Raw genomic sequence first — 17,983 nt, 5'->3', positions numbered from 1 at the left:
CAGCAAGTGGTTAAAAGTGCAGATGGCCTGACCAGATCTTAGCCACCACTTACCAGCCGTGGGCCATGTGCAAGTGACTTCGGCTCCCTAATCCTCTCTTGTTAATGGGCTGTAACAACAGTTACAGTAGGTGGAGGACTTCCGGAGGTGACGTACCCAAAGCACTCAGACCTCAGGTGGGTCCTCAGGGCCCCACCCCCACCCACCCAAAGGCAGCTCAAGCACCAAGGAGAGCAGAAGCCTCCTCACCACCATCCGAGGAAGTTCATGCTCTCACCCGAGCCTCAGAGAGGGTGAGTGACTTCCCCGTGACTGGCACACTTTGTTCTTCCTGGGATGAGGAGGGTCTTACAGCACCCGGCCCTCACCTGTACCACCTCCCACCTTGGGAGAGGTTGCCCCTCTTCTCAGCCCCTCTGGTCTGCTGCTGTCAGCACATCACACCTCTCTCATGGGCTGCTCAAGCCGAGCACTGAAGGAACTGAGAGCTGAAGGAGCCACCTTCCCAGAGGCTCCAGAGCCAGGAGGTGGGGAGAGCAGAGAGCGCTGCCGAGCCATGGCCATCTCAGCACCTGCTTCCCTCCACCCTCCAGGCCTCTGCCCTGTTCCCGAGCATCTCAGCTACCCCATTTGGAAGCCCTGGGGAGGATGCGGGGGTTGAACAGCCCGTTGGTCACATTTTCAGAGGTGAAGACAATGACGTTGCCTTTGGTGTCCCCGAAGCAAAACACACCTCTGTGATAGTCAGACCTGGGGAAAGATGGACACAGAGAGGCCGTGGAGCGTCCACCCCTTACTGGCCCTCCCACAGCCTCCCTCCACCTTGGGAGCAAAGGCAGTTCCAACTAGACTTTCCAGCCTTTCCGGGACATCTGCCCAGCTGACAAACAGCCATCCTTGAGCCGGAATTCAGTATTTTTTTCCAACCAAAATCCCTGGTCCTCCAACTACTCTTTGTCAAGTTGCCCCTCCCTATGGACAGTGACATTCCTAGAGTCCCCAGCCACAATGGGACAAGTCTCTGCCAGGGTTTGACCTCTGACTTGGCGGGGGTGGAAGAGGAAGAGCAGGGGAAGCAACAGCCACTCCAAGGTCTGAGTGATCGTGAGAGGGACCCAAGAGAGAAGAGGCTTGGGGGGAAAAGAACACAGGGGCCTACAACCAGCAGGGTGGGGATCTTTCCAAGGCTGTCTCCAGGGAGGCTTTCTGGGGGTACCAGCCCCATTGAGTGATGTGGCTGCTGCCAAGACCCCACACCGCTCCCCCAGAGACTCACCAGTAGTCCATGACCAGGACACAGCTGTCCAGATCAATAAAGGTGAAGGCCCGGACACATTTATGGTGACTAATATCAAAGAACTCTGGGGAAGAGACAGAAGAGAATGCACACATGGAACGTGAACCCACACTCCAGGCCTGGGGGTCTCTGGTGATGGTGGGCAGCCTCGCAGCTCTCTCCAGGGCCTCTACAGCCCCTTCAGCCATAGTAACATGAGGCAGCCATTCAAAGAGTAAACCTGCCAAGCCAGGACCCTGCTGAAAACTCTCCAGTGGCTTCCCATGCATCTAGAATAAAATCCTCAGTGCCCAACTGCAGCCTGCAAGGGCATGTGTGACCGGCCCCTATGGGCCTCTGCAATCCCACCTCACCCACCCCCACCCCAGCTCCAGCCACACTGGCCTCTTGGTTCTGCTTGGCCCACTCCAGGGCCTCTCCACTGGCCGTTCCCTCTACCCAGAACACTCCTGGGACTCCTTCAAGACCCAGATCAAATGTCCACTCCTCAGAAAGGCCGTCCTCATCTGACTAACCTAGGACACTGCAGCTGTCATTCTCCCTTTTGGCCCCTTGTTGGCTTCCTTCATGGCACCCATCTCTGCCTCTAGTTATTTTTGGTTTTGTTTGGGCACTTAGGGTCTGTCTTCCCATCTGACATGCAGGCTCTGTGGGGGCAGGGAGCATGTGTCTATGACACCCTGTGGAGTCCTCAGTGCCCAGCACAGCACCTAGCGTTCTGCGGATATTCGCTGAGTGCCCGTCGGTGTGATGAGCAAATGAGAGAGCTCCACAGGTAGCTGCAGCCTCTGTCCCCTCCAGCCCGGGCTAGTCCATTCTTTCAGGTGCTGGGTGGGAGCAGACAGAAACAGACCCCACGTCAGGGCTCTGGCTGATCCCTCAGCCGCCTCCTCATCAGAGCCAGAACCCAGGCCCAGCCCCAGAAGAACCACTGCTAGGAACCCCAGACAGGTCAGAAATCAGGCAATGGGCTTGTGCACAGGAGAAACAGACAACAGAATGGGCTTCGGCAGGCCCGCCCCTTCCCTCACTCTGTCCTGCCCCAGCCCCTGTCCACCTAAACTCTTGAAAACATTATCTTCATCCTATTCAAAGGCCTTCAGTGATGCCCTTATCTATACTCGCTACTTCAGATTTAAACTCCTCTCAAAAGTCTGGCTCCTTCCAACAGATCCAGCAGCCTCGCTGCTGTGCTGCCTTCCATAGCTGAACACCAGGCTCTTGCTCCCTCTCTGCCTCTCTATGGGGCTGGCCACCAAGAAGGGCTGTGGGTAACAAGAGGAGGGCAGGCTGGGCTGGGGCCATAAAGGCCGAGGGTCACACTGGTGCCACTTCTACCCCTGCCTCTGGCCTTGACTGAGCACCTCCGAGCAGGCAGCAGCTGCTCAGTCACGACAGCTCTAATGATACGAGCATCTCTAAAATGGGCTTGTAATGCCAAACTCTCAGGGCTGTCTGAGGATGAAAGGGGAGAACACCTGAGAGAGCACCTGGTCCCGGGAAATGGGTGTTGCAATTGAAGCCCTAACTGGTTCACAAAGACCTCCCTGACTGCTCTAGCCCTCATGGATGGCTGACCCCCTGTTCTGTCCACATCACACGATTTATCCCCAGAATGATGTCCATATTTATTGAGCACCCATGATGAGCCAGGCACTATGCCAGGAGCTTCACACACCCAACCACTAAGCCACACTCACACTGGAGACACATTTTATTGGCCTCATTTTACTTCTGGGTAAACTGAGGCATGGGGAGGTAAAGTAACTGCCCAAAGTCACACACCTACAGAGTGGTGGGACCTGGGTCTGAACCCAGGCCCTTCTAATTCCAAAGTCCCTGCTTGTTCCAGATCAGCTGCTCTCTCTTCCCATTTAGCCTTGCACCATCAGCTGCACTTTCACATAACAATTTCCTCTCCCTGATCATAATGCAAGTTAGTTCAGTCAGACACTTCATTCATTCACTCATCCATCCGTCCATTCAACAGCTACCAAGCATCTAGGAGACACAAGGCAGAGATAGATAGTTGAGCAAAACAGATGCAGTCTCTGGCAACCTGGAGCTTCCAATATAAAGGAGACAAACACTAAAAGAATCACACTAATAAATGTATGATTGACCCTGAAAAGGGGACCCTGAAGGGAAGAGGGACCATTTCACAAGGGTGTTTTTAACAGAAGAACCTGACTTGGACTAGGTGGTCATGGAGAGCTTCCTGGAGGAAGTGACATCTGAGGTGACAATCACAGGAAACATAGATGCACAGGGGCAGGGAGAGTGGCAGGAGGGATGGCAGAGCCCACAGACAGAGGCCACCCTGCCCAGCAGAGGAGGTGAGAGAAGGCAATGGTGGCCTCAGCACAACTGGGGAAAGAGTGGGTGGAGAAGACTGCTGGGGCAACAGGGGTCAGACCTTTCAGGGCCTCAAAGACCACATTAAGGATCCCACCTCCACCCTACGAGCAGTGGGAGTGAGTTGAAGGATTCTGCAGAGAAGCTTTTACAAGCTCATCCTGGCTGTTACATGGGGCTCCAGGGGAAGTGTGGCAAGCAGTGAGGGTGCCTTAGTGAGAGATGACAGTGGTCTGGACTAGCAGCGGCAAAAGACAGGAGGTACAATCGGGACTGGAAATAGGTATGGCCACTGACTTATAAATTTGGATCTGTTTAATATTCGTGTATTCTTTCAAGCACTCCCTGCCTACCTGGCATCAGCATACAGAGTAGGAGGTGGGCAGTCAACAGCACCCTTCCCCTCCTCCTTGTCCCTCTTGTGGCACCTGGCACTCAGCAGGCCCTCACTAAACACTCTGATTACCAAGGCCTCACTGCCTAGCAATATTCCCAGAGGGCTCTAGTCCATGCTCATAGTTGCTTGGCCAAGTGCAGATGTATGGCTCCCAGTGGCCGAGAGCAGGCCTGAGGAGCTTGCAGGGCCTCACCTATCTTCTGTTCAGCGGACGCAATCGCAACGAGGTTCATGTTATGTAGACACACCATGTCGATGACCCACATCTGCTGGTTGTGGGGCTGCTGGATCTGGTTAAGCTGGCCAGAGGAGAGCAGAAGAGATGGGCTGGGTAAGCTTCCCCAGGAAAGTGCATCAGGAGCATGGGGTCCCTGCAAACCCTCTCCTGCCAAACAAGGCCCTGGAGCCAGGCATGGACCTGGTATGGAGCCCAGCACTGCCATTAACTACTAATAACGGAGGCTTTGGATAAACTCCCTAACCTCTCTGAGTTTGTTTCCACATCTGTAAAATAGGCTTAAAGAACCCCTATCATCACAACCCCTTTTCAGAGCAGTTTCACAAGTTCTATTGAAGTCTTAAATGTGCATAGGTTTTGATCCAGGGATCCATTTCCAAGACAAATCTATGAATGTGTTTGTGTGTACTCACGGAGAAGTGTGTGCAAGGGCGGGTGCTGCAGAACTGCTGGGACACCACAGGACAGGGGCCTCCTGGAAAGATTGGCTTATGCAAACCCACACCACAGGACACAGCCCCGACATTAAGAACGAGAGAGCTGTGCACATTCCAATAAAGGAGAGTTGCCAAGATATATGATTAAGTGAAAAAGCAAGGTGGAAAGCAGCATTATAATGTGCTACCACGTGTACATTTAAAAAGAAAAGAGGGGGCCGGCCCGTGGCTCACTCGGGAGAGTGCGGTGCTGAGAACACCAAGGCCTCGGGTTCGGATCCCATATACGGATGGCCGGTTCGCTCACTGGCTGAGCGTGGTGCTGACAACACCAAGTCAGGGGTTAAGATCCCCTTACCGGTCATCTTTAAAAAAAAAAAAAAAAATAAATAAATAAATAAATAAATAAAAAGAAAAGAAGGAGGGGTGGCTGGTTAGCTTGGTTCATTAGTATGGTACTGATAACACTAAAGTCCAGGGTTGATCCCTGTGCTGGCCAGCAGCCAAATTAAAGAAATAAATGCATAGGCTATGCATGGAAGTGCAACCCCAAACTGGTCACAGCAGCTGCCTCCAGGGAGAGGAATTAGAGACTGCAGGAAGGGAGACTGGCTTCCCACGGTGTGCCTGTGTATCTGAATCTTGCTTACCAACAGCATATGTCACCTGGTCAAAGGGGCTTCTTAACAAGGATCTGTTCTGCAGGGCTGTGAGGAACGGATGGAATAATGAAAGCTAAAACACCTAGTGTGTGCCCAGCACTCAGCAAGAGCTCAGTACCAATGCCCTTCGGCACGCTGGTGCCAGCCTCACGTAACATGTATGCAGACAGAATTTGGGCTGGCACTGCAGGTGGGGGAGGCCATGAGCAAAGCCACATCAGCAAAAATGGGCTGCAAAGTCCAGGCTAGAGAGGCCAGCCTGACATGCTTGGGATTGGACAGGAATGGGAGATGAGTTAGGTGTGGCCACCTAAGGGATCTTTGTTTTACCCAAGGTACACCACAGCCTCTGAAAGGAGTGTGATCTGAAAAAGGGAGTGGGAGACATGTTTTAAAGCAATTCCTCTGGATGAATATTCTGAAGGAATGGTGATGGCAGATACAGGGAGCAGACTGTTTCATCAGAACTCAGAGAGCACCCAGACTGAGCTCCAGGGCTCCCTTGGTGGCTGGTGCAATGAGGACAACGGACCAACTCCCCTGAGGCCATCTCTCCTTCCGAGGGCTGGGGTCTAGCCCACACACACCTGGAGATTGGTAACTCCCAAACCACACTGTGCAGTTGAGAAACCAAGAACCCTAGGGAGTTTTGGTGGCTCGCCCGAGGTCACACCACGGTGAGTGAAGCCCAGGCCCCTCCTCAGACTCCAGGCCTTTACATGTGCACGACAGGGGCATGCTGTTGGTGTTCACAGATGGTACTGGGAGGCTCACTCTTGCCAAAATCTACCTGCAGAAGCAGCCTCTCCAGGAAGAATCCCCAGGTCTGCAGAGCCTTCCCAGGGAGCCTGCCTCTGTCCTCCTCAACCCTCCCAGGCTTTAGCTGAGGGGCACTGAGGTGGCCATGTAGCAGCCACAACCAGAAGTTCAGGCTGTAATGTACCAATACACAGAGAAAAGGAGGATGGAATGTGCCAGAAACCACAGCCTCAGGAACACAGATATGAATCCCCCTTGGTGTACCCAGGACAGTCACGGGATCTTCATGGACCTTAGTTCCATCCAGGTCCCCTCTTCCCCCAAGGGATGACCCTGATACAACTATGAAACACTCTGCAGTTATGCAGTCCTATAAAACCCTCATGCTGTGAGCAGCATTCTCTATAAGCCTTTCAGTAGAGCCCTGGGGAGCAGTGCTGTCCTCGCTTGCTGGAGGAATCTGGACTGGCCTGGCAACACCAAGTACACAGTGGGTTTCCCTGAATGTCAGCACTTACTGCTCTTGGCCAGGAGTGACAGCACAAAGACAATGATGATGTCAGCTTATATTTATTGGGTACTTGGTGTGTGCCCTGTTCCACTCCATGCACTATGCATGTATTGTGTCATTAAAACCTCCCAAAAGCCCTGGGAAGAGGTACTATTACTAGCCCCATTGGACAGATGAAGAAACTGAGGCACGGAGAGCTATATAGTACCTTGTCCAGCATCACAGAGATGGTAGATGGTAGTCAGGATTCTAACCCTGGTAGTCGGGCTCCTATGCCCACACTCACAACCACCCACACTCCCTCGTCCAGGCAAAGGGTTTGAGACAGCAAGACTTGGGGACAGTGTGGGTGTGACAGGGAAAGGAAAGGAAGCTGACTTCTAGTACAGGAGCCTTGCTGCATGATGATGCCATTCACTGAGATGGGGATGCAAGAAAAATGAGCCTGGTGGGCAGGGAGAGCCACAGTCACTGTTTGGACAACCTGGGTTTGAGGTATCTGTAGAACACCCACGAGGAATGGGCATGCAGGCAGAGTCCTGCTTAGCAGAAAAGAAATAGGAGACTCCCACGGTGAAGCCAGACCTGGACCCAGGTACGGTGACTGCAAGTCCAGGCTGCTTAGACCACAAATCCCAAGAACAAGCCCACCCTGGGTCTGGGTCACCTTCACTATTGGGGTGCTAAGGTGGAGGCTCTCCAAAGACCCCATGTGTGCTCCACGTGTAGGGGTCCCACTCACCCTAAAGGAGCTAATCAGAGAGAAGGACTCAGTCCAGAACTGCAGGATTCCATCTTTGGTGACAGTCAGAAAACACCCAATCTTCTTGAACCGGTGGATTAAAAACTCCACTTTCACAACCTCACACCCGTGATTCCTGTGGAAGGTGACGAGAGAGAAGGGCTCAAGCAAAAACAGCTCAGAAAGAAGAAAGCACCTGCATGAGAACAAAGAGCCCAGAGGAAGAAAGCAGCAGCACGCAGCAGGAGCCCTACGCGCGCGCACACACACACGCACACACGCACGCACGCACATCAAGAAACTCTGGCTGGCCCCATGAGATGTGCGACCCCATGTAGTGGAGTGAATTATGTCCCCCCAAAACTCATTGAAGTTTGAATTGTGTCCCCCAAGTTTTATGTTTTAGAAACTTAGCCCCCACTGTGACTGTTAAGAAGATGGGAACTCCTATTATGGTAACTGAAAGGTGGAGCCTTGAAGAAGTGATTGGGTTGTAGGACCGTGCAGTAGTGAATGGATTAAAAATGGTGGTCAGGGGTGTGGTTCTGAGGGCTTTAAAAGAAGAGGAGAGTCTGTCTCTCTCTTGCTCTCTCTGCTTCCACCATCTTGCAAGACCCCTGATTCAGTGTCACCACCACCAAATGGACTTTGGACTTCCCAGCCTCAGAAACTGTAAGCAATAAATTTTGTTTTCTTTATAAACCACCCAGGTCCATGTATTTTATTAATAAGCAACGGAAATGGACTAATGCACCCCACAAACCCCACCACCACCACCCTCTCACCAAGCAGATTTCTACTGGGTCATCTAAGTGGCCAAAAGAAAAAGAGCCCCAAGTCTGATGCCAGTCTGAAGCTTCCAGAGCAGGAAGCTCATCCTGTGGAATAGCTTCCTTGGGCTGTGATGGGACCAAGGAGACAGACAACAGGGGTCTGTTGCAAAGCTTCTTTTATAGGAAAAGCAGCCACAGAGGGAGAGCAGAGTGGGCTTGTGACTGCAAACTGATAACACTTTCCAGCAACAGCTCTGGTGCCCCAGGGTAGAGGGGAGAATGGGATTCGAGAAAGAGATAAAAATGGACAAGGCGGCAGTGAGGCATCAGGGCCTGGGCACCAAACTCTTCATCTTCAAGGACATGCACTGAGCATGGCAAACAGTTCCTGGGACAGGCCTGGCATCACCAGATACAACCCTCCTCCCTCCAGTGGCTTCTTTCCTGCCCCCAGTTGGCTCAGCCAATTATCCGGCCATTAAGGGTCACTGCCATTTTGACTTCCCAACATGGCACAGCAGACACTCTCCCACTGATCTGCCCAATCTTTGGGCCCTGGCAGGGCAGGTAATGCTACCTCATGTTACAGGGACCCAGGGGATAACCATTTGCCTGGAGTGAATGTCCTGGTTACAGCAGAGCTGGAACTAGAACCCAGGCACCTGGGTCCTTCCTCCATAGGCCTTTCCAAATGTTGCTGTGGGCATGGTCTGACCCATGGCTTAAGGATAAGCCACATTACTGTGAAACTCGACTGCCATTACTACGAAGGTTCTTCAAAAAGTTCGTGGAAAGATTCATATTATCTTTTCATTCAATTTTTCCAAGAGGTACTTTTTGAAGTACCCTCATACCTCTGTAGAAGGGCCGGCGGGGGGGGCGGGGCCCGGGCAGGGGGTAGGAAACACGTATCTGGACAAGGTTCTCCTCTCTAGCCCTCAGCCCACAGATCTATATGGATCATGACAAATATTCTCAGTCACCCCTCTAGGGATCACTCCCAATTCTGTTACAACAATCAGGGCTTAAGACTGTGAGGAACAACACAACACGTGAGAGCTCCGAAAAGTTGAGCCAGCCCCAGAGAAATGTCATCTCAGTGGGGTCCCGGTCTCCTCATCTGCATGACAGCACCTCTACTCCAGGACTATCGTGGGAACAGATGAGATGGTGTATTTGGTGCACTTAGCCCAGGCTCAGAAAAGGTGAGGCAACTTTTAAAAATCACACTTTCATAAAGGTAGTCTTTCCCACCAAGCTGGAAATGCTCTCTGGGTCTGTAGGCTGAGCAAATCAACAGGAGAAAATAGGGACAAGCTTCTTGACATTTTTGCCTTAGGCTCTTTACAGACCCTTGGGACCTAAACGTCCCAAGGAAATAACAAGATCAGGGAAGTCTTGGCTACATCAAGCAGTTTTCATGCCAAAATTCATGGTTACAAAATCTTCTATCATTCATATTTATTTATTGGCTTTTCCTTAATTAAATCCCAACCAAATTTTTTTTTTAAGTTACCTTTTCATAATTTTCATTTGAACCATCTTCTCTATTAGACTCCAGGCTGCTTGAATACTGCCTTCTAGTTCTTGGTCTCCTCCATGGCCTGTTCTGGGTGTAGTCCTCTCAGGATAGACTCATCCACAGCCCCCTCCTTACCAGGCCACAAATGTAGGTCACCATACCTTGTACCACAGCACCTGGCTCCTGGCCCCAGCCACCTGCCCCAGGCAGCTGGTGCTCCAACCCAAGGTGGGCTCCAGGAAGGAGACAGTGGCCCATGGGCTGCCCAGTTCAAGAGCCCTGGCTGCAGGGGATGTGCTCAGGGCCAGCTGGCAGAGCCACTGGAGTGCTACTTGTTCTTAGGGAGTTTGGTGGAAGGAACACACAGAGGAGAGGCAGACATGGCCACGACACAGGAAGAGGTTGAGGGGGCTTGAGGCATGCTACCCCAAAATATTGCAACTTGGCATATCAAATATTTTAAGCTGAAGGAATTTGAGAAACAGTGTTCAGGAAGGACTTTCTGACCTTCCCCTGAGGCAAGACACAGACTCTCACTTGAGAGGTGCCCTCTGAATGCCTGGAGGGAAGGAACATGCTTATGACACACAGAGGAATCTGAACAAGCAGGCCTTGCTGAGTTTGCTCCAGGTTATTACACTTAGCTCATACCCCTTTGTCCTATCGTACTTCTCCATGACTGCCCCACTCTTCATCAAATCTAGGATAAAAACACTAAGGTTTAACTGCTCCTTAGGGTCTTTATTTCTTTGTGAAGGCCAGCATCATGTAAAACTTATGTGAAATTTGTATGCTCTTCTCTTCTGAATCTGTCTTCTGTTACAAAATGAACCAAATCTATGAACCTAAGATGCGTAGAAGGAAAAGACATTTTTCCATCCCTACAAGGTCAAGGCCCAGTAGGCACAGTGGGTAGGGAGCCACCAGGAGGAGTGGACAGGCAGGGTCAGACAGAAGTCATGGCAGAGACAGAGCGCCACATTGCAGGAGTAACAGAGGGACCTGCTTCCAAGGGCCAGCAATGCAGAGGCTTCCATGGCCTGGCTGGGAACTCAAGGAGCGTTTTCCTCCCTGTCACCTAGAGGAAAGCCACATCCACATGTCCCGTCCACACGTATGTGAGCCATCTGTGCCCCAGTGGATGAAACTCCCAGACCCATTCAGCACTGGCCACTGGAGGAAGAAGGATAATGCAGGATACTGGGGGAACAGAGACTGAGAACATCAAACAGAGTGACCCCACCACTCTCTATCTACTGGCCTGGGGCAAGCCACTTGACTTCTCTGAGCCTGTTTTCTCATCTGTAAAGTGGGGACAGATCACCTACAGGGTTGTGAGGCTGAAATTAGCTAAAGGACGTGAAGCACCAGGCCTGGTACCAGACCCTTGGTCAGCGCCAACGAAGAGTGGCTCATGGATTTAGGAAGGGGCTCGCCGCGGGGCCACACCAGCACTCTTCAGTCACACCCCCAGGGAAGAGGCTCCTTACAGGGGGACGATCGTCATGGGAAGGTGGAAGCGCAGGTGGTACTGGCTCTTCCTCATCTCCTCCATTCCCTGGAACTCCTGCATCAAGTAATCCACGTACTTCTGCTGCCTCAGAGAGAAAACCAACGGGAGGGAGGGTGTGCACAATTCCGGCATTCAACCTTGGGGAACCCAAGCCTTGTTTCCAGAGTCCTCCCCCATCTCTCTCCAGCCCCTCCCAAGGGGCTCTGGGGCTGCTTCCTGATCACTGCCCAAGAGAAGTGGCCAAGCAACAGACCTGTTCCTGAGTCTTTAATATGTGAAGAGCCTACTCGTAAGCAGTTCAAACAGTACTGCAGCACCTCCCTCCCTCACTGTTCTGCAACACTGAGGACATCATCACATTACTCCCACATCTGGCTTCTCATCTGACACCTTGTTCACCTCCACTTTGTGGATAATAAAACAGAGGGCCACAGAAGCATGTGTGAGTTGCCCGAGCTTATAGATGAAGTTCAGAGCAGGGGAGGACCCATAATCAGGGCCACTGCAACTCTAAACTCCCCTGACCAGCCTCATGAGAATATGGCCAAGGCCAAATGAGCCACCACAGGAAGCTAGAACAATAATTAGGGAGTGATTAAGAAGGACCACTGTGTAAATAGTAGAGAATGCTGGAAACATGTTTATTCCAGAATGTTAAGAGAAATAAAAGTAAAAATATAAAACCCAGAACATATACCTAAACCAAGGGAAAGATGTGATATGGCAGTTAACATATAGACTCTTGGGGCAGACTCCCTGCTAATAAGCTCTGCAACCCTGGGCAAATTTCCTAACTTCTCTATGCCTCAGTTTCCCAACCTGTCAAAAAGAGGTAAATAATAGCACCTACCTCATAGGATTCCTGTGAGGTTTAAATATAATGATACATAGAGTGCTTACACCACACAGTGCCTGGTGTAAATGCTAGTTACCATTGGCATCATTACTACATTGATACGTCAGACTATCTTTTGTACTTTCCCGTATGCTTAAATGCTATATATGTTCATTGTCAAACATTTACAATCAGAAAAAAAACAAAAGCATTATTACTACAATGCTATGAAACCCTGACATCTTTAGCTTGAACAACCACAATTTTGCCTATTCCTGAGTGACCATAGAGGGCCATGAGATGATCATGGCACCAGCTTGAATCCCCCAGGCCAGACTGGAGGCTGGTGTGCAGGAGAGCTGCATGGCAGATGAGGAGGACCTTGCTGCTCACAGCTGCACACTCAGTAGGTCCCATGCAGAGGCCAATGACACTTGCCACACTCTCCTGTATTCCAGGAAGAGAATCAGCTGCAATGACCCCAGCTCACAGAAGTCTCAGAGACACCGAGGGTTCTCTCTACCGGGCAAGCACCTCAGTTGGTGCCAGAGTCCACAGGAGGCTTTCTGATGTCATGACTGCCTCCTCATCTTCAACTCTCCATTGACTCTACTGATTGGTCAAGGACTGTACCCTGCAGGCTCCCTCCAGCTACCTGAGGCAGCAGGGGTACCCTCCTCACCCATGTGACGAAGCCATTACAGTCTGAGTCCATCTTCAAAAATAGTGCCTCTAGCATCTCATCCGACACGCTGCTCAAAATCTTCTTCATGGCCTTGATGAAAGCTTCCATGTCCAGGGCTTCAGAGAGAAGAAAGACTATTACCCCCCTAACCACAAGTCACTCAGCCCATCACCAGTCCTCAGTGTCTGGGTGCCAAGGGGGGACACGCAGAGGACCCTCAGGTCAAAGCAGTTTCTTTACTGTCTCCTCAACAATCGTCAGCTGGACCACTTCAGGGGACAGAAGGGAAAGGGCTCCAGCCAGAAATGCAGGAGTCTTTAAGAATTCCTATTACATGACTTTTAGGAGTATCATCCCAGAGGGAAAAAATAAAGTGATAAAGAGAGAAAAAGTTTGATGCACAAAGTATATCCTCACAGCATTATTTAAAATTAATAAAACCTAAATATCCAAAAATAGGGGAATGGCTTAGTCAACCAGTAGAACACTTCCATCGATTAGTAATGACGGCTTGGAAGACTAGATGGCAATATGGAAAAGTTCTTAAGATATTAACATTAAGTGAAAAAGAAGGGTCTGAAATTACATATATAGCACGATTACAGACATATGAAAGCACAGGTAGCCATTTGTGGTGGGGAGACTTAAGGAGGCCCCATGATGTCCACCTCCTGGTGTTCATGGCCTCCTGTGAGTGTGGTGGGACCTGTGCTTGCTTCTAACCAACAGAATATGGCACAGGTGACAGGATGTACGGAACCATGTGAGCATGATTACATAAGATTGTGACACCCATCTCACTGGAGTTTCTCTCTCTCCCTTGTTGACTTGAGCCTTGCAAGCAGCCATGCTGATGAATCCCACATGGATCCACCATGGGCAGCCTCACAGGAGCCAAGTGTGGCTTCCCCCCGACAACCAGAAGAAATGGAAGCCCTCAGTCCTATGGCTGATAAGAACTGAATTCTGCCAACAACATAAGTGAGCTTGGAAGTGGGTCCTTCCCCAGCCAAGCCCCAGATAATCCCACAGTCCCAGCTAACAACTTGATTACAGCCTTGTGAGACCCTGAGCAAAGGAGCCAACTAAGCCATGCCCAGACTCCCGACCCGCCAGAACTGTGAGATCATAAAGGTGTGTTGGTAAGCCACTAAAATTGTGGGAATACTATTACACAGCAATAGATAATAAACATACATGTGAAACTGTCCAGAAGAAAACATACCAGAATGCTAATAATAGTGGTTATGTCTGAGTATTTGAAACAGGGATATATTTTTTTAATTTTCTAGATCCTAAATAGCCTCCAACGTGCTTACAATATTTACACAATGATTAAAAGCTTTAAAGAGACATTGGATGCAAAAATGCTTGTTAGGTCTGAACCCTCCACATGCCATATGCAGAAGTCACAGAGCCTGAGCCTATGGGGAAGCTTTACCTCCAGTTGAGTTGACGTCCTCCTCAAACATATTCTCTATCTCAGCCAGGTGTAGCTTGGTAAACAGCTGAGACCCATGCTGGACGTCAGGCGGCTGGCTAAGGGTGATGGATGGTGGTGGGGAGCTAAAGGCCTCCTTGTTCTTCTGTAACCCACCTGGAGTGGGTGGCTGGAACGAATCTGACTACAAGAATCAGGGACTGTGAGAGTTAATTTCCTGAACCAAGCATTTTTAGCACATCGTATTTAGAGACTCTTTGGGGAAGAACAGGGTAACTAGTGTTATGACGTTACTAACTGATGGAAACATATAGGTCTTAACCACCTTTAGACATAGGAAGATCCAGAAAAATCTACACTGCTTCTCCTGATTTGGGGGAGTTATAGACATTATTCCCCTTTTACAGATGCCACAACTGAGGCTCAGAGAGGTTAGAGGACACAGCCAAGGTCCCACCTTACGCATAACAGGATTTTAATTTATAAAGTACTTCAGTTCAGTAACTACAGTCATGTGCCACTTAATGACAAGAATACGTTCCGAGGAATGCCTCATTAGGTGATTTTGTCGTTTGAGTGAGTGTATTATGAAAGGGGACTGCAACAAATGTTCCTATCATGTACAGTGGCTGCTAGCTGTATAAGCATGGGCCCTCTAGTTATGTTACTAAGTCTTTCTGTGCCTCACTTTCCTCATTTGTTAAAGGGGGTTAGAATAATACCAACCCCACAAAGTTATGAAAATTAAATTACAGGTAGGGATTGTGCCTAGCACTCAGAAAGGACTCCAGGAGTGTTAGCTGTTACTGTTATTTTGCTATGGTGATGGGTGGGAATCAAAAATTCAAGTACCCTTTCATTTGGGGTCAGACCTAAAGTGTCCAGTGCCTGGCTTTCTATCTTAAAGGTCCGAGCTACGTTTGGGAGGGTCACCCATGGGTAAGCAAGGCACTCCTCCACAAAACATTTTGCAGTAGGTCTGTTTACACCAGCATCACCACAAACATGAGTAATGCATTGTGCTACAACATCACTAAGCAACAGGAATTTTTCAACTCCATTATAATCTTATGGGACCACCATTGTATGTGGGGTCTGTCATTGACCAAAACGTCATTATGTAGTGCGTAACTGTAGGAGCATATTGTTTCAAATCTTCAGTGGTCAGAATTCAAGACCCCAAGGAATCCAGCTCCATCTCTCCCAGACAATGTGATCTGGTCCTGCCCAGTCCAGACACCGCACCTGGGTCAGATCAGCTCATCTGACCCACTCCTGGTCTCCCCCCTGAAACACACCCCAAAGCTCATGCAGACCCCTCACTCAGGGGCTTTTCCTCAGCGTCCTCCCTCCACTCCTCCAGCCCTCAACAATGCTTCCTCTCCTCAGCCCCTGCATGTGACTCATTTGGACACTTGGCAAGCCCACTGTTCAGGTCACTAAAGCTTCAGGTCATCAAAGGCTGCCTCCCCCAAAACTCCAAAAATGGACAATTAGATCACAGTTGAGTGGCAAACAAATGGTGCTGCCCACCGAGAAGACTTTAGTTCAAAAAGCCAAAAGACAAGGTGGGGGATTGAATTGCTCACTCCCCCCACACCAGCGCTACCAAAAGAGTGAAAGCACTCGTCCTCCTGTGAACATCCATCCATTCCCTCATGGTCTACACACATTCACTGTGTGCCAGGCACTGAGAATACAACAGTGAACACAGTGAGGGTCCCTGCCTTCCTGGAGCCCAACAGGTGAGTGTGTTTGTGCTCTCACCATCCATCCAGGCTCCTACATACAGACCTTCCTCTCTCACATCCCTGCCCACCCTGAACCCTAGCCTTATGCTGGGACAAGTACAATGACCTCCCCTGACACTAGAGTTTGGCCTTCCCTTCCAATTCACCTTCCAGCACTGGCACCAGTCATCTTTCTAGGAGGGAAATCTGGTAACTTTACCCTGGCTCTGACACTCTTCATAGCTACTCCCTCCACCCCCAACTTCTGAGTGTGAGTGTGGCATTCAAAGCCCTTCACAATCTAGCTCTGACCTATCTTTCTGGTTTCTAGTTTTGATGCACACACCATGTTTCAGGCACACCAACTGCTCTCCACCACCTCCAAACACGGCAAGCATTCCACTTCTACTCACACCATCCCCCGTACACAATACAGCCTGTCTCCCCCACAGGCGAACTCTACTCATTCTTCTGAGTCTGGCTCAACTGGCAACTCCTCCAAGGAGTTTTTCCATAACTTTCAGATGAGAGTCATCACTGCCACCTCCATGTTCCCAGGCTCTTTGTTCATATCTGCCACTCATGGCATGATACTGTGCATGTCTGTCCTTACATGCAGACAGCACAATGTGAGGGGAAGCACACAGATGCAGAGTCCCATAGCTCTGGGCTGGAATTCTGCCTAGCTCCCCCACTTAGAAGATATAATATCTTGGGCATATCAGATCACTTTCATAAGCCACAGGTTTCCTCATCTGCAAAGTAGAGATCCACTGTACCCACCTTGGAGGGTTGTGTTTGAAACTTAAATGACACCTGAATACATGGGAAGCCCCAGCAAACTGTAGTTACACAATAAATGACAGCTCTTGTTAGTACTCCTTGTGAGCTCTTTCTAGGCAAGGGCATATTTAATTTATCTTAACTTAATCTCAATTTGTATTAATTATCTCTGTATTCCCCAGCACAAGCACGTTAACAGACACTAAATATGTGACAGGTTTGATAATAATCCATACAGCTCATCCCACCATTATCACAACTTTGCTGGACAAAATTAAGTATAGTCCATGTACAGACTGCAAAATTGGTAGCCTCAGTTGTGTTGCATTTGACCCATGCAGTGCTTCAAAACGAAAAACCAGCCTGCTACAGCGCACTCTTAAATTACCTACCTGGCCCTGATAGATATCTGAATTTGCAACCCCTGGTTAGAAACCACTGAAATTCTATGCTGATGAGTGATGTTTTGGGCAGCTCTGGAATGCCCCCCCCCCCCTATCATCTCTTATGGTTTTCTTACCTTTTGAGGTTGAGGGATCTCTCCTAAGTCCTCAGAAGATGTTAGATTTGACCTAGAATAGGGAATCACAGTCGCCTTAGCTCCAATCTTTTTAAAGACCAGGTGAGAGGCTGACCTACCCAGGTCACAGAAAGGTGGAAAAGTCAGGGTTGAGGGAGAGGGTGGCCACCCCTTGCTCATGGACACTCCCAGCATGCACTGAACAAGCCCTTTTCCCATAGAGACTTCTCCAGCAGGGAGTTTTCCCCAAGCTTATACCTGAGCCTGAAGCCATGGAGCTTCTCAAATTACTTTACTCCTGACTTAATGCCAGAGGCTTTCTAAAGGGGATCATACTTTCTACAGAACTAGAAGGGGCTTAGGGGTCCATGTGGTGGCCCAAGTACAATTCACAGATGAGGCAAATGAGATCCAGAGGCCGGCACACATCCGGAGAGTCAAAGACACTCACCAGAGGTGGAGCAAGATGGGCCCCTGACCTTCCATGGTAAATGCCCTACCCACCTACCTCCCAATGCCCTTGGATACAGGACTTCTTTGGAGAGCTGACAGAACTCTCTTCACAGTAGCTTAAGGACCAGGTAAGAGTGTGTGGGAGAGGTCCATTCCACAGAGCTTGGCTCTGAGAAACTAAGCCATTCTCCTGAGTCAGCAGAATGTCCACGAGATGGAAGATAGCACTTTCTTAGGATTACTGGCACACCAATCCACCTCATCAGCAAGTACCACCAGGCCAGAGTCAAGAGGGCACTCTAGGATAGCAGAGAAGAGCCAGGAAAGAGT

The 17,983-nt window shown here is 49.9% G+C and overlaps 1 protein-coding gene across 1 annotated transcript in view; it reads right to left on the bottom strand.

Annotated features, from left to right (window-relative positions):
- The window catches only part of EFCAB8 (EF-hand calcium binding domain 8), a 67,786-nt gene extending 53,153 nt beyond the window's left edge, over positions 1 to 14,633 (bottom strand). Inside the window, 8 exon segments of the mRNA XM_063090069.1 lie at positions 626 to 750; positions 1,277 to 1,361; positions 4,243 to 4,348; positions 7,399 to 7,534; positions 11,184 to 11,287; positions 12,724 to 12,842; positions 14,168 to 14,351; positions 14,625 to 14,633. Of these exon segments, the coding sequence (XP_062946139.1) occupies positions 626 to 750; positions 1,277 to 1,361; positions 4,243 to 4,348; positions 7,399 to 7,534; positions 11,184 to 11,287; positions 12,724 to 12,842; positions 14,168 to 14,351; positions 14,625 to 14,633 (868 nt within the window).
- Between the last annotated feature and the right edge of the window lie 3,350 nt (positions 14,634 to 17,983).

The sequence above is a fragment of the Cynocephalus volans genome, chromosome 1 (assembly GCF_027409185.1).
Source record: "Cynocephalus volans isolate mCynVol1 chromosome 1, mCynVol1.pri, whole genome shotgun sequence".
In the NCBI taxonomy this organism is placed as follows: Eukaryota; Metazoa; Chordata; class Mammalia; order Dermoptera; family Cynocephalidae; genus Cynocephalus; species Cynocephalus volans.
This window is presented reverse-complemented; position numbering and strand designations above follow the sequence as displayed.